The sequence below is a fragment of the Ceratotherium simum genome, chromosome X (genome assembly GCF_057802395.1).
Source record: "Ceratotherium simum simum isolate JZ-2026a chromosome X, ASM5780239v1, whole genome shotgun sequence".
NCBI lineage: Eukaryota > Metazoa > Chordata > Mammalia > Perissodactyla > Rhinocerotidae > Ceratotherium > Ceratotherium simum.
The window spans coordinates 109,641,651-109,659,130 of NC_141940.1; the positions used below are offsets into that span (position 1 = coordinate 109,641,651).

Sequence of the window (17,480 nt, forward strand, 5' to 3'; positions counted from 1 at the left end):
CTCTATGTGTGTGTGTGCGCGCGCGCGGGTGTGCCTTTTCTATAGCCAACACTCCACTAGGGTAACTTAAAACAAAATAGGAATTTATTTACAACAATAGCAAAGATGTCAAAAATAACAGGAACAATATATAACAAACCCAAGAGTTATTTTATGAAAATGGCAAACAATATATACACAAAAGATAAAACAAAATCTAAACGGGCAAACTTAATTTTGACCTTATCTAAACAGCTTAAGAATGTGGTAAAATGGTTTCTCAGATATGAATTACTTAAGTAACGTTGGGCCAATTAATTAAACACACACACACACACTTTTCAGCCCTTCTCTTTTACTTGCTGAATCTTCCTCTGAACTCTATTTACCTTTGAGGAATGTAACCTAGAGGAGGCCATACAAGATTATGAAGTACAGGCCATTTACATGGGTACCAAAGGATATACTTATTGACTGGCAGACTCACACTTTAAAAGGGGTAAATCGAAGGTATAAACTGTCCAAGTCCCATTTCATCTTCACTGTTTATTTCTGGGGTTTTTTGTGTGTGTGTGTGTGCATGATTTTCTTGTCTACCACACAAAATGTTGCACCAGTAATCTTTTAAGTTCCTCGAGTGCTCTAAAACAGTGTTTCCCAACGTGAGCATGCATCAGAATCACTTGGAGGACACGCTAAGGCACAGATCACCGGGTCCCACGCCCAGTTTCCTAATTCAGTGGGTCTGGGGCGGGGCTGAGAATTTGCATCTTCAACAAAGTCCCAGGTGATCATGATGCTGCCGCTGCTGCCCAACCACACTTTGAAAGAAAACCACTGCTCTGAAATATCACCCCTTTAAGATTTTGACTGGTTAAGCTTTTCCTTACATGAATCCCAGAATAAAGGATAGAGAATAGAGAAATAAAGGACATTATTGACATCCCCAGAGAACAGAGCAGTACATTATCTGACTGGCTGGGATCACAGACTGGTAAGATGTTATCTGTCAGGCATTCTATTACAACTAAGTTTTTCAGCATGCTATGGTTTTGTCTGATTTATGGCTCTCAACAGTGATGTTCGCCATGTTCTCTTGATGGTTTACCTCAAGTGTTGATTATTTACTGTTCCAACAAACAGGCAAACCCTTGTTCCAACATAGCTAAATAACTGCAGGATCTCATCTTTAAAAATCAAAGATGGCTCAAACCTATCTTGCTATTCGGACTCCTGATAACTTTTACCTAACTTTCAATTTTCATTATGACAATGACCATCTCTAGTACGTTAGCATCTGCTCAAGCCCTTCAAACTGGATACAAAGGGGTAACTCCAGGGCAGGGCTTCTGCTGCGAAGGTGGGGACAACCCCCACTGATTAAACGTGCTGCGGATTGATACTGATATGAACTTTAAGTGCTCTCAAAAACCACTTTACGCATTGGAAATTTATCTCAGGGGAATTGGAGATGCTAATAAAACAAATCTTTTATGAAGATAAAAGAAAAAATAAATTTCAAGGACATGCTCATCAAAGGACTCACCAATCACCTCTTAACTTCTCTGAAATATTACTTGCAAATTCGCAGGGCTGAAATATTATCAGTATTTGCATCCAAGTCACAAAATTCAAAGCAATCAAGCATTTTGCATTCCATTGCTGCATAAAAGGAATTAAGAAATGGGGAAATAAAATAATACACTGCTTTTGATGTTTATTAGGTTTACAAAAACTGTACATTTTTTTTCTTAAGAAAAAGCATTAACTTAGTACTGGTATCAAATAGACTAAACATTCATTGACAGGAAAATATTCTGATTTTTATTTTTGCACATTATTCTCAAGTACACAATTACAATAATGTCACACATCCCTATATGATTTTCTTTTTATGTATTTTACTTTTTTTACAAAGTGTACAGAGGGAGGGACATACAATATTTAATAGGATATTTCTACAGAACAATAACTTATATTATGTCCTTGTAAAAATCTGTACCTCTTTAAAACATTTAACTGAAACATCCATTTTTTTTAGCTTTGCTAATCAAAATTGTTTTAAGAATTAAAACTAGGTTGTAACTAATGTCAGTACATAACAGTGACTACAATTTCATTTTCTCTTTATACAGACAAATACATTTTATCATATTCACTTGACCAAACCCTTAAATACCTTTTAAAGGTTTCAATATTGTGCTTTAAAAAGAAAAGAACTGTGTATGATTCCAGACTATGTAAGAGAAATATAAAGTGTGTAAAGTGTTGTGTTCTTTATCTTTCAGTTTATTTAAAAAAATATAAATGACCAATTATTCATATTTTCTGTATTAACTTTACAAGACGTTTTAAAATTAATAAATTTCCACTTCCATTTAAGTGTTTTACATTATTTCTAGGAAAAATAAAAAGGGAGATTTTTAAAGGTTCTCACAAAAAAACAGACAGAGCTTTCAAGAATAGCACTGCAGGGCAATGAATCACATAATTGTAAGTTACTTTAAAAAAAAGGGCATGTTATGGGGGCATGTTCCCACTGGGATAAGTCTATGTCTTGGCTTTGACTGGCATTCAGGCTGGAGCCCATACCAGCCTAAAGCACTTGATTTAGAACTGGACTAAATCAATCTAGCACTTTAGAGGCTTGCCAAACACCAAATATTTAGATCTCTAACCCTACTTTTGAATATAAGTATTGATGGCAAAAAGAATGAAAGGTAAAAACCTAACTGTATGAAGATAAGAGTTCCATAATGAAGTGGTAAGGCAGCTAACAAGTGGGAAGAAAACTCCCAAATCTCCCACGACGTGCCAGATACTCATGTGCCAACAGCCAATTTAAGGGACCCCAAAACTGTTTTCTATTCTCCAAGATTCATCTTAACATAAACAAATTCTACTTAACAAGAGTTCATTTTATGAATTTATGACCCTGATTCAGAACTATTTGTTAAAAAATGTCAACTCTCAAAGAAAAACAAAACTGTGAAAGACTTGATGATATTCCAAATAAGGCCTCAGATTTTCCTCATGCACTTAAAACACACCTTTATCTTCTAATCAAAGCCAACTTGAGTGTTTTTTAAAGTTTGCTAACTGTAACTAAGAAATAGCAGAGCAGGCTGAACTTGCCAAGTGTGTCATAATCAGCACACATTCTCTGGTACATGAAGCCATCGCTTCCTTAGTCCTCCTCACTTGGTGACAAAGAATTCCCTCATGGGCTTCTCAGAGAGAACTGAGGGAGTTATGTCTGGATACTCATTAGCTTTTCAGAAAAATATAAAGGCATGGAGCTGAAGTTGTATGAAAACATTCTATCTAGAAACATCTTAACTTCTATTTTTCAATTACCAAAGATATTTAAAAGAAAATACCTTTATTCTTTAAAAATACTAGTGTCCTTATTTTCCTTCTAATTCTTCACCTGAGTAGTCTCTCTGAAGAGCATGATATACAAAATGCTCTCTCATGCATCCCTGCATCTTTCATGTTATTGTAAATTTAATACTTTTCATTATAGATTTTAAACAACTACTACTTGGGGTTGTGTGTATAAATATGTAAGTAAGCAATACACACAGATACATGTTATATATATGTGCATATATATAATTCAGGGTACATTTACATATATAAAGTTGCAAAAGATCCTACGCCATGAATAACCTCTAGGAGATTTCAAAATGCAGTCCTCAATAAGTCTCATTTGTAGCACACAACCATTCCAAGACAAGGCAGCACAGACAGAATGATCAAAATACAAGAGGATCAAGCAAAATTTTTCAATAAAGTTTTCTAAAAGTTTGCTATGCTGACAAAAGATGTAAATACTCCAAAGAAAGCCCCCAAATAAGTGTATTTTGTCTGATAAACAAAATGAAAAGTAAACACGAACCCAGCCACTGCTCTTGACTCAGTGATGCCAGGGGTGCAAAAGCTCAAATGGAAACTGTCATTGTCATGTGGTCTGAAAATATAAGCAAGACAAGAAAATGACTTTCGTGTTAGATTAATTAGATCTGACCGTAAAATCTCCCATTTATGTTAGTAGATGTCTCTGACAATTTTATTGTGAGAAATTTATGGGAAAAAAAAAAGAGTCAACATGAATACTTTCAGAGTTACCAATCTAAAGTTACCTTAACTTTAAGTTAAATGGTCTTAGAAGAGTACCATCAAGGTAAGCAAGGTAAATATTTAAATAAATATAAAACTTCTAAGATAGAAAAATTCAGTATAGAATCAGGGATTACTTTATTAAAAGCAACTCGCTTGTTGCTGCTTTTCCCCATTTATTAAACAAACTGAATAGAATTCAGAACACACTATTGAACAAAATGTAAAAAAAAAGTCAACTAGAAGCAATAATTCTATTTGTACACAGCATAAATCAATATACAGTATTGTATGTGAACGAGACTGATTGGCTTTAAAATGAATTTTCTGCTTCAAGGCCAACATCTCTACAAACGTCTGCAGAAGTACTGTTAGGGCAGGCCAACTTCTTTATGATGTCGCATTATGTGCTGGTTCTTTTCTGAAGGTCTTCGGAACCCTTTCTTGCAGTACTCACAACGGTGAGGATAGTCTTTCGTATGAATGGAAATGACATGCCGTTTAAAGCCTGAGGCATCTGTAGTGCTATACTCACAGTACTCACACTGATACACTTTCCGGCCACTGTGTGTCTTCATATGCTTTTTAAGCTCATTCTGTTGCCTAAATCCCTTTCTACATCTCTTACACCTAAATGGAAGATCTTTTGTGTGAACTGAGAGAATATGGCGACTTAGAACAAATGGATCTGCAATCTTAAAGTCACAATGTCTACACTGGTGCATTTTTTTACCCTTGTGGGCAGCCACGTGTTTCTTGAGTTCTGAAGGCCTATGAAAGCCTTTATCACACATGTCACACTTATGGGGGTAGTCCTTTGTGTGAACTGAAATTATGTGTCGTTTCAAATCGCTTGAGTTCGAACTCTTGTGGTCGCAATGCAAACACTGGTGTGTTTTGCTTTCTTGGTGGATAAGAGCATGTTGCTGCACCTCTTTGGTATCTGAGAAAGTCAGAAGACAGATGTCACACTTGAATGGCATCTCTTTACTATGCTTAGTTTTTACATGCGTTTTCAAGTTAGAAGAGTCTGCAGACCTATATTCGCAGTACTGGCATTGGTACGGCTTCTCCCCAGTATGGATTCGCATGTGCTTTTTGAGCTCTGACGGGTGCCGAAAACCTTTACCGCACTCCACGCAAATATGAGGAAAGTTCTTGCTGTGGACCGCCAAAAGGTGGCGATTCAACAACCCTTGTTCAGCTGTCTCATATTCACAGAATTTACACTTGTGCATTTTGTTGGCTCCTTTTTCCTTATGCACCATTTTGTGAGTAAACAAAGCCCCAGCATGAGAGAAATGCTTCCCACACTCATCACACTCAATGGCCTTCTCTGCCTTGCTGGTCAGCTTGTGGCTCTCCAGGTGGTTGTGTAAACTTATCTTCTTGTTGGTAGTGTAATCACAGTCAGTACACCGGTACTTCTTCTTGGTAAGGTGTTCAGGATGGTTTTTCATGTGCCTTTTCAAAAAACCTCTCGATTTAAACTTTTTCCCACAAATCATGCAAGGATAGACAGTCAAGGGATGTCCATCAGGGCCAATAATTATTGCTAAGAAAGGAAAGGAAAGGAGCATGAGTGATCAAATCAAGTTCTGTTTTGGTTTCTTCAAGCATTTAAAGTGTGTGTTCTGAACATTATTGGACAAGTACTCCTAAGTTAGGCTATTTGCTACTTAATATTCTTTTTACCATTTTTCAACATAAGAGAGAGCGCAACCTCATCATAAAGAGAACCTGGTCTGGAAACTTCATTCAGTATGACTGCACCAATCTCACTCCCTCCAGTTTAAAAAAATAAATGAATAAATATGTAACTTCTATCAACTAGTAATTGAAGCTATACCAATTTAGAAATCGGTGGGAAATTATTCATAAAAATAAAGTTTTGTAATCACAATTTCTGCTTTGGTTATTCTAAAAAACATAATTTATGTCAACTTATAGTAAAGCTTAAATTTTAATATGTAAATCGGCATACAAGAATAGACAGGAATATGTCACATGAACTGAAGTACTTGTCCTGCTGCTCTGTAAATTATGCCTGCTTTATGCTGACATAATCAGATTCTTAAATATATTAATTTAGTTTTAAAAAGTTAACACTGCAACATATTTGAGGGATTTCTTTTCATTTCCACGTAAAATAACCTAAATTTTGAATTTTTTCATCCATGTTTGATCCATTTCCTGTTACTTTTTATCCAAGGAAATCATTCATGAATATCACTGAATTCTTAAAATTATATTTTCAAATTCAATACACGAAAGTTACACGTGGTCTAGCAGCTAAAATGTCATCACAACACCTCTGCGGATACATACTAGAGTTTCATCTGAGAGCTCGCAAAGCACGCTGCGCTGTGGACTCGTGCGCCCTCACCTGTTTGGTACTGCCTGGAATCAGGTCTTCTCCTTTTCTTTGGTTTTTGTTTAGCCAGCCTGCCGAGCCCAGCAGACTCATCTATGTGCAAGAGGGCACTTGCAGTGCCATTCCGGTTTTCAATTCCATCAGAATTATTACCTAACAATGCGTATTAAAAAACAAAATTATACAGTATTATAAATTATAAAGAATTAGGGATTGTTTACTAACTATAACAATGAAAAGTAAGCCATGATACTCATGAATGACAGAAATTCCCCATTCTAGGTAATGGGTTTTATGACATTTACTATAGCAAGACCGTAGGAAATGCCTAGCTTCCAAATCTAAAAAACATGTCAGCATTTTGCCCCATGGACTCCCTTGTTGTCTCCCAAAATTGTAAAGTCATTGGCCAGACATAATCAAGATGAAAAGTTTCAGCTTGAAAGCCTGTGTACTTCTTGCAGTACTTCCTTCTAAGTAATATACACATGAAGGAAATTCCTGTTAAAAATAAAGACAAAAAGTAGCCTTTATAATCTTCCTCTACTCTTGTTCAAATCAAGTAACCCTTACAGGGTAGTGGTATTTCAGAATTCTCAAACCTAAGACCACAGAAACCGTTTTTCAATCATGAATTCATGTTTAAGAACCATCTCAATCCTAAGAGTCGCTATGTGACTTACCGTAAGCTGCTGCCCATGCTATTGGCATGAAGGTTTTGATTTCACTGTCATCGATTTGCTGTTCATGCACGGCAGCTGCTGCCGCTGCTGCTGCAGCATCCTCCTCTCCTACAATCACTTCCATATAAACTTCATCAGCAATCTCAGCAACATCTAAGTAGAAGATTATATAAATTGTTGTGACTAGGTTTACAGAGATCACAGAAAAGATACTTTCATTTGAATTCAGTTAACAAGTAGAAAGAAGGCTCAAATGTTATATGCCTAGAACATAGCTTTCATGTAGTAAGCATTCAATAAATATTTGTTGACTGAATCATTTCTTGGCTTTCACCATAATTTGTTTTTAAAGCAACATTCTAAGCAGACATAATGAGTCACTGATGTTTCCCTTGTTATATGGCATGATAAGCTCTACAATAAAGCTACTTGTTTCCTTTACATATTGGCCATATTAAAAAAAAAAAAGCTACACGAACATCAAATTTTCTCCCACAAAAAGGCCACCTACTTACTTAAATCTTCATCTTCTTGCTGAGAGTCGTTGACAGTCATATAAACCATCTTTTCCCTTGGCACACGAATACTGCTGTTCTGATCAAGTAGTTCAACTCCATGATCATTCTCAGGCTCACTCTCCACAATGTCTACGGTGCCACCTATCAGAGAAGAAGATAGCTCCAAGAATTTATGTAAAAATTTCATTTCCACCTGTTTCACTTACTACATCTTACATACTTTTCCATTGCTACATTGGAATCTTTGCTTAAAAGTTATCTTCAGAAAAGATTTCAAATGTTGTCAATCTAAACCACCCAAAAGTAATCAGGTTGAAGTGCTTGGATCAGGATGTATAACAATGCTGAAGGTTTCCTCTTACCTAAGTCATCCTCTCCAGGGTCAGCTTTAAAAATGTACACCTTGATGACTTCAGGGCAAGTGCCATCTACTTTACAAGGATCGATTTCTGACTCTGCATCCATGGTCATTCCAGAGGAACCGTCGTGTTCTATTTTACCAGCATCATCCACTAAAATGGCAGGAAACATATTACAAATAATAATAGCCGATACTTAAATAAAATGTTACCGTTTTCAAAAGTCCTTTTGACAAATATAATCTCTAACTTGATTGACATAAAATTGGATGATGTTACCTAGACAAGTAGACACACATGGTATGGTGGGAAATATGGCTGACTGCTAGGCGAAAGCTAGGTCACGGAGGGCCTTGTGCAACCAGGCAGAGGGGCTCAGACTTGATCCTGATAGGCTGGAGGTTTCTCAATCTGATCAGGTGTCAAAATCTCTTAGGGAACCTAAAAACACAGGACCCAACCCAGCAGGTTCTACAGAATCAGAATCTGCAGGGTTGGAGCCTGACAATACAGATTTAGAGGTACCTTGCCCCAAGGATCCTGATCAGAGTTTTGAGAACCTCTGTTGTAGGTGCTGGGAGACTTTCAAGCAGAGCAGTGACAAGGTCAGATCATCATTTTTGCTACACCATGCTGGCAATAATGCAGCATGCACACGAGTCCAGGAGGAACGTCTGCACTGACTGTAGTAACCCGGAAGTCACTGATGTTCCCAGGGAAAAGCAGTGTAGTGAAGGCTGTATGATGTCAGATTAAGGTGCATTGAGGATGTAATGGAAGGTGTGCATTTCTTCAAGAAGTCTAATTTTAAGATGGAGAACAAAGGGGCAGCAACTAGAATGAGTTGCAGGGTCAAGGACTTTTCTCTTTAATTGATAAAAAATACTCACACAAGCTCAGTCTGTGAGAGAATATATAATAGAAAGTGAAAGGCTGAAGCCAGAGAACATGGTGAAATTTCTGCATCAAGATGTCAGAGGAAAAGGGAGAAGCTGAAACTAGGTGCAAAGATGAAAGAATTTTCCTTAAATAGGAGGAGAAATACACTATCCTTCTGAGACTTGAGGAGGTAACCATGGATGAGAATATAGCTACGTCGTGTTTAGGGAATGGGGGAAGGTTGTAATGCAGAGAGTTGGAGGGGTTCATGGCTGGTGGCCCCAACCACGGATATGAAATAGGAGGCAAGGGCTTTGGTTACCAGTGAGAGAATGGCAGACTGGGTTAAGAGCTTGAGAAGCTAAAAAAATAAATCAGCTGAAACAGGACAAGCTTAACAATGATGAAAGTTCAAAGAGACTAGCTGGTTAAACTCTCTGCAACTTAAAAAAAAAAAAGAGGTTTCCTGAACTCTGAACATAACTACCCAAATTCAAGTATCTTGACTATGCTTTATAAAAATGGTTTGTAGGGGGAAAGAATCAGCATTATATCCTTATTTCTGGCCTGATGTATACCTATACTTTTTCAAAACTAAATATTTTTATGACATACCCAGCTGACTGAGCCAATCTTATTTTCTTTAAGATGGCTTTGGAATTTCAAACCGAGGTAGTATTAGAAGGATGAAGATCTCACCAAACTAGCAGGAGAGTCCTGAATAAATCTGTTACATCTTCAGAGAACTCATCTCTGAACAGTTTGATATTGTTGATGAAGCCTGGCCTCTTTTGGCAAGGTTTGTCAAAACTGATTCTATCAGGTACTGGAAAATCAAATGTCCTTGTGTTTACAAAGAACAAGATCAGGGTAGCTGTTTTTGCATACGTTAGTATGTCAGTACTCATAAGATAAAACCTTTGATGACTAGAAAATCTAATAATTTTGGAGCCTGCAAAATGTCATATATTTACCTGTCACTTGGAGTAAAAGATCTTTCTATTTGCTTTCATAAATGTGTGGGGAAACACATTTCAAATATACAGGCTTACCTGAGCCGAGCAAAGCTATTCCACTGTTAGACAAAAGTAGAATTCACCTTCAGATTTTCACCTTGAGAATGTGCCCCACTAACTCAACCTATGAAATTAGTCCGAATATGAAATATTACAGAAGTGATTTAAAAAAAAAAAAAAAACACTTTGATGGTCCCGTTAAGTACTTAAAATTTCACTGTGATTTTAAAGCTACCATTAAAAATGAATTTCTAAAAACAAAGAAGGCTTCAATAAAACTGAGTCATCATATGTATGATTTCTGCATAAGTGTCTTTTTCTGATGTAGTAATGAAGAACTCGAGCTTTAGAATAAGGCCTCTCCAAAATAGAAGAGCATAATTTCTGGAAATCAAGACTACTTCTAATAATAACTACCATTTCCATGGTATTTTGCAATTTCCTTACCATTTCTATGTACTTTTATTTCATTTGATTCTCACTTTTTACAGATAAAGAAAGAAAGGCTCTGAGATGGTATGTGGCTTGCCCAAAGTCAGTGAACTAGTGAGGGGCGGGAGAGAGAGAGTGAGGAGGTGCCTGTCTTTAGAACCCAGGCCTTTATTTTTATCTTCTGATTTTTTAAGAAATGTATGTTCACTGTATAAAATTTAGTATTAAAAAAAAAATCACTAATAGTTCCACCAACCAGAGATCCCATCATTATGTTAGTAAATCTCCTTCCCAGTTTATTGGGTTTTTTAAGATAAAATTGCCATCACAGTTTCCTCAGGCCATATATAATAATAATCTTTACATCTCATCCAGCATTTTAAACTTCAAAACTGAAGGAAAATTTGACTTATCAACGATCTCATTAGTAATAGCAAAATATAGGCATACTTGATCCTGCTTCAAGGGAGCTTCAGTAAAATCCCCTGAAGACTGAAAATCAGGGGATGGTTATTTGCAATGCTAATAGATACTACGGTGTCGAAAAATATAGTTCATTATGATTTCGGAAAGCCCAGTAGTTTCTGGAAAAGAAAAATTACCGGGGGCAGGGAGGGGAGGCACCACTTCAACTGTCTGTTAAAGGAATGTTGATCTAATTAAAAATCAGCAAAACTAAGCTGATATGGAGAACATTTCATGGAGAATCCATATAATAAGGAATGATGGTAGTCGTGATAGATAATGATAACAACCAACATTTACTGACTACATACCACGTGCCAAGCATGATGCTAAGCCCTTAAAATGTGCCATTTACTCCTCACAACAACCTTATGAAATAAGTAACATTGTTTTGTTATTCTCACGTCTTTAAGTTTCTAAACAAATTTCATTATAATTTTTGCCAAGATAGGAAAATACATGGTATTGGATTGCAGTGTAATTCAATTTGTCTAAATTAACATCATAAAAAGAGACATCTTTACCATTTGATCTCTCTCTCCCCAGGTTTCCCACCAAACACCCCTAGACACCGCCCTCAGTCAGCCTTCCTAAAACAAATATCCAGTCACCTTACTCTCTAGCACAGAATGGTGCCCCATTTCCTACAAAGTAAAATACAAATTGCACAGTATAGCAACCAACCTCTGACCGAACTGCCTTCTGCCTTCAGTCTTGTCTCCCCCAGCAGCTCCCACACTATCCCATGTGCCCTGAACTTAAACAATGTTTTTATTTCCATACTTTTATGCTTCTTCAACTTTGCTTTAAATATATATATATATATTTTACTTGTTGTAGAAATTATACAGATTATTTAAGAAAAGTATTTTAAAAGTATAAAGAAAATAAAATGTGCTCAAAATCCCACCACGTCGAACTATCAATAGAATTTAGACACTTCTCAGAATATTTAGACATTTACAGACATTTCTCAGAATATACAGATATTTCTCTGAATATAGAACATTCAGACATTTCTCTATGCATATTTATAAATAAAATGATGGAAGAAAGAATGAACAGAGATTTTTTAAATGAAAATTGGATATTATAACATGCTATTTTTAAACAAAAATTATTACATTAGAATATACTTGAACTCAACAAAAAAACAACTTGAACTCCAGAGTCAAACCCATTCCCTTGCTCTCCAATCCCTTGCCCTACCCCTTTTCATTTCATCATACTAGCTTGGCGGACCCACAAACTTAGCTTAAATACAATTTTCCGCTTTGCTTCTGTACCAGCACCTATACAGCTAAATCTGGTTGAAAACACACACACTCACCCCTGCTGATGGTTTCACTTTAAATTCATGACTCTGAACCTGAAGTGGACCTTTTCTGCTACTTTCCCCCTCTCCTGTTTTCCACATTCTCCTCTCTCCTCAAATCTCTAATATCACCTCCCCATCCTCAATCTCAGTTGACGATCTTACTTCTTACTTCACTGAGAACAAATGAAACAATCAGAAGAGAGAAGATCCACTGACTACCACACCTACTCACCTACCTGCAACTAAACCTGGCCTGTTACCACAAACCCTCTGTGTTCCTAGCTAAAGCCTGCCCCCTCTTTATTGCTCCAGCACCTCTCCCCCTTCTCCTCCTACACCCTCTACTGGATCATTTTCATCAGCAAAGAAACTATTCTTTGTCTCCCTTTAAAACAAAAACTCTCGATCCCATTTCTCCACCACCTCCATTTCTCCAATTCTTGTCATTCCATATCCTCTAAACTCACTTCAATCAGGCCCATGACTTCACCAAACTGTTCATCAAGGTCACCCATTCTCAGCACTCATTTGACTTACCCTGGAGCAGCACTCTCCTCTGTGATTCACTTTCCTCACTTGGCTTCCAGGACCCAAGCTCTTCGTTTCCTCCTCCCTCACTGGCCATGCCTCCCTAGTCCTTTGGAGGAGTCTCCTCCTATCTCTTAATGTTGCAAACCCCCGGGCTTAGTCCTTGGTCTGGGTTTATCTACAATCACTCCTTTGGTGATCTCACTCTGTATTACAGCTTACATTTCATCTATACGCCAACTCTCAGTTTTGCATCTCCATTCTAGTCCTGTTTCCTGAACTCAGATTTGTACATCTTTGATGTCTATCAGACATCACAAAATTAAGCCGCTGCTCAAACGTCATCTTCTCAGCAAACTCTGACCATGTTTGTAACCCATAATTTTCCTTATACTCCCTCTTTGTTTCCCCCCAAGCACGTATCACTTATACTAGATCACTTATTTATGTCTGGGTACCTCTGCTAGAATATAATCTCCACAAGGGAAAGGTACTGTCATTTGTTTTGTTCACTTTGTTCCCAAGTGCCTACAATACTGCCTGACATAAGGTAAGCACACAATGTTCATTTGTTAAATATATGAATGCTGATCTTAAAGTAAATGTTTAGTCATTATGATTAGTTCTTAATCCTCTAAAGATAAGAAAAAATTATTACAAAAACATTAAGAATCATATTTTGCTTATAATACATGAATCAATTTTAAAGCTAGTATCTACTGTCACCCTACTATGAAAGATGTGGAAATTAACACATTTATACACCTCTCCTTCCCAAATATTTTATAGTTAGTTTTATATTAAGTGAATTCAATACTCACTACCAATCCTTTTATCACAGTTTCTCCATTCTAAAGTTCTTTCTATTGCTTGATCCTTTGGTTTGATAGATTCATTACCAAACAGGGCTGTCAAGAAGGCCTACAGGTGCTACAGTCCCTGAGTTCCTTAACACTTGAAAATGTCAGTCCACAGCCTGTACTTGAGGAACAAATTAGCTGGGTATAAAATTCTTAGGTTACATTTTCTCAGAACTTTGTAGACATTGTTCCACCATCTTCTAGCACTGAGTATTTCTGTGTGGATCTCCCTATAATTCTTTATCTTTAAAGTTCATTAAACACCACTATGATTATAACTTGGTGGTTTTATCATTCTGTCAATTTCTTGAAACAAGAAAGGTTCAATCTTTATTTCACAAAAATTTCTTCTATTATAAATATTTTTCTAGTTCGTTGATTGTTCCCTTCTTCTGGAATTTCACTTATGTGTGTTTATCTCCTTTATCTGTCTCCCATATCTATCCATCTTCTCCATAATCATTTTTGTATCTTTATTTTTTTTTATTATTTCATTTTTGTCATTTCCTAAAGCCCAGTCCCTCTGCCCCTGGTTATATACTGAGGCGTATTTATTCTTATAGTTGCTTCTATGGTGGCTTTTATCTTGATCATATTTTTATTCTTCTCTTCAGCTTCTTCCTGAATTCTGTCAGTTTACTTTCTATTTGCCTCTATTGCCTTGTAATATATTCTTTGAACCTCTGTATCTCTTCTTTGAGTTTTAAAAAAAGAGATCATGTTGTTTGCAATTTCACTGAGCCTATAGGCCAATGCTAACCAACAGAACTTTCTGTGATGACAGAAATGTTCTATATCTGCACTAGCCACATGTGACTATTGAGCACTTGAAATGTGGTTGGTGTAACTTAGGAACTATATAAATTTTATTTACTTTTAATTCATTTAAACTTAAATTTAATTAGCCATATGTGGCTAATGACTACCACATTGGAACACACAGGTTTAGACAACTATTGGAATAAAGTCTTGCTCTGTTTCTTTCAGAAATTCTTCTTGAAATATATTAAATAAAATTCAGAGAGCTGAAGAATATGAATCTCCAGGTTCAAAGGGTTCACCGCATGAAAACACAACACATGAAAAAAGACCCACACCTAACTAAGTGCAACCCTATGATATTTCAGACCAGTAGAGATAAAGACATCTTTAAAGCTTTCAAAAGAAACACCTACAAAGGAATGAGAATCCAAATGGCATTAGGCTCCTAAACTGTAACACTGATCGCTGGATGATAATAAAACATGCCAACACAAATTCTCAGGGAAAATTCATTTCAACCTACAATTCTGTAGCTAACCAAATTACCAATCAAGTTTGAGGGTAGAATAAAAATATTTTTAGTATACAAATCTATACTCCTTAGGAAGTTATTTCAATATGTGGCCCAGTAAAATAAGGGAGTAAATTAAGAAAGAAGGTGGCATGGGGATCCAGAAAACAGTGGATTAATCTCAGGAAACGAGAGAAGGAAAATTTCAGAAAAATTTCTGTATTATAGTAAGCCTATAAAGCAACTACTTCAGAATGGATCAGAAAGACAGGAAGAGAGGAGTCACTGGGAAAAGGAGGACTCAAAGAAAAACCTAATTGGACAGAGAAGTAAGTCGAACTTGAGGATATATTTCTTAGAAGGCATAAACAATTAAGAAGGGAAAACTCACACTATGAGGACAGAATCAGTCTCAAAGACAAAGTCTAATTAAGCTTGAAATCTATACACCTATAACTAGTACCCAAAAGGAGGACATGGATTCAGTCCCTAAATCCCAGTCTTCCCAGAACCAGAAGCTACCTGACAGATCTTGAAACAGATTAATTTGAAAGAAAAATAAAGATGATTTTACTTCCTAAATAAGTTACCTCAAGAGACAGTCTGAATATGCAAATCTTTTCTAAAGGTTTAACAAGACTCCCAGGTGTGAATGTTAGAACTGATGTCAAGGAGGGAAACCAGTCCTTTTCATAAGACCATACCTCAGTACCGCTGTCAAAGACAGAATTCAGTTCTCTGAACCAAGAGCCTGTTCTAACCTACTCTGACAAGTCCAACAGTCTTACCACCTAATCACTTCAAATTTTTTTTTTAACCTCTAAACCCAAAATCCAATCAAAAGAAAAACTATAGAATAAAAACTTGATAAGTAGTAACATCCTAAGGGTTCCTGTGAGGGTGAGTGGCTATTTAACAGCGAAGATACAATGGATAGGTAGTTCCTCCTAAAAGGACACCTGGGCTCATGAGCGATTGTTATGTTCCAGACACTGTGGTACGTGGTTTCCCTATATTTCATGAAATCAACAACAATCCCACAACTTAAGTGTTTTATTTCCACTCTACAGATGTGAAACCAGAGCACCTAAAAGACTAAGTAACTTGCAAGAAGCATTCTGCCAACACAGCAAATGTTCTAGCAGACAAATACACTTAAAAATTCACTTTTAGACCTCGCTCTCTTACCTTCCTCCTCAGGAACCCTCTTTTCTGGAGTTAAAATTCCATCTTATTTTTATTATATAGCCTATAAAAGATTTCAAAGAACTGGTTATAATCTGACCTCCTTTAATTCTTGAAACTTTCCTTGAAGAGGTTCAAAAATTTAATGAAATTAGCCTCATTCTGTAGATGGGGAATTAAAGGATCAGAGCCATGCAAGTGCCTGTCCTAAGTCACAGTGATCTCTAGCATGGTATGAGAGATATAATTAATGAAAAATATTTGCCCAATTGCACTGAATTGGTCTAAAACATAGTGAACTAAACCTAGTTAGCCAAAAACTGATTTCTTAATACTATAAATTCTGGCAAAAAAGAAAGGAATGACTATTACAATCCCACCCTGTGCCTGCCTTTACTCAAGAATTCCCTGACGGACAACAGGAAGGTCCCAAAGTAAAGCTAGTCCAGAGTTAGTCTTGCTAGCACAGCGGATGCCACCAGCAGAGAGACTCTGTGTGGACGATAACAATGGCTAGGAGTTACTGACAGGCATGCTCTGTGCTGGATGCCCGGCGCAGGTGCTCTCTAATTCTCACAACCACGCTGCAGGTCAGGTAGTATAACTGCCATTTCACAAATAAGGAAACTAAGGCTAAAGGGAAGTCAGTAACTTGCTCAAATTCATACGGCTATAGAGCAGTAGGGCTGGTATCCAAATGGAAGGCAGGCTGACTCGAAGCTGCAGGCACTGTTTCCACACACCATGTTGCTTCTCTAAGATCCTGAAAGGAGAGGCATATTCTCTCTCTCCCTCTTTCCTCCTCTCTCTTTTCCCTCCCCAACCCCCTTTATCCCACAAAGTAATCATAAATCTGTTCAAAGGACAAGCTGTCAGAGGATTTTGTCTAGGTCTCAAGCAGATAAACAGTAAATATGAATCACAAGGCCAATCTGAAGCTCCAATTACTTCTAAGGCTCTCAAGATATAAGACCTTTTATCCAATCTTTTCAGTGGTGGGAAGAGGGGAGGACTATAACATCTTTGCCTTATTTGAGCACTTTATTCTTGGCATAAATCTGACATCCAGATTGAACATTAAACTGAAAACTCTTAATTCATTAATTTTAGTGTTCATTTCTAAATAAATCTCAGAGTACCTACAATAAAGACACTAATTTTAGATGGATTAACAGAAACCTTTTTGAATTTTATCAGTACAAGCTTAAAGCTTGTTCAACACAACTCTAAAATATTCTTAATTCAGTAAATAAGACTTTTCTCAGTTTAGAAATATTCCCATGTGGATATCTGTAAAATTCTAAAACTTAATCCATATTCTATTTCCTAAACATATCATGAAGCAGTATCTGCCAAACTCTACTGATAGATCTTATTTCAAACTAGCACCATCTGTTTCTTACCTGGACTACTACAACAAGCTCCCGTAGTGTACTTTTTGTTCCTGATTTTACTCTTACCTTGTCCGCTCTCACAACTGCCATTAAGA

At 36.7% G+C, this 17,480-nt stretch overlaps 1 protein-coding gene across 4 annotated transcripts in view; it reads right to left on the minus strand.

The window, feature by feature from the left end:
* Positions 1-1,681: 1,681 nt before the first annotated feature.
* Positions 1,682-17,480, minus strand: part of ZFX (zinc finger protein X-linked) — a 49,530-nt gene continuing 33,731 nt past the window's right edge. For all 4 annotated transcript variants that reach the window (XM_087427163.1, XM_087427161.1, XM_087427162.1 and 1 more), the window contains exons 4-8: positions 8,039-8,188; positions 7,674-7,817; positions 7,159-7,311; positions 6,488-6,628; positions 1,682-5,656 (exon numbers count right to left, since the gene is read on the minus strand). In XM_087427163.1, coding sequence (XP_087283289.1) covers positions 4,473-5,656; positions 6,488-6,628; positions 7,159-7,311; positions 7,674-7,817; positions 8,039-8,188 — 1,772 coding nt within the window. In that variant the 3' untranslated portion in view covers positions 1,682-4,472. The remainder of the gene's footprint in view (positions 5,657-6,487; positions 6,629-7,158; positions 7,312-7,673; positions 7,818-8,038; positions 8,189-17,480) is intronic.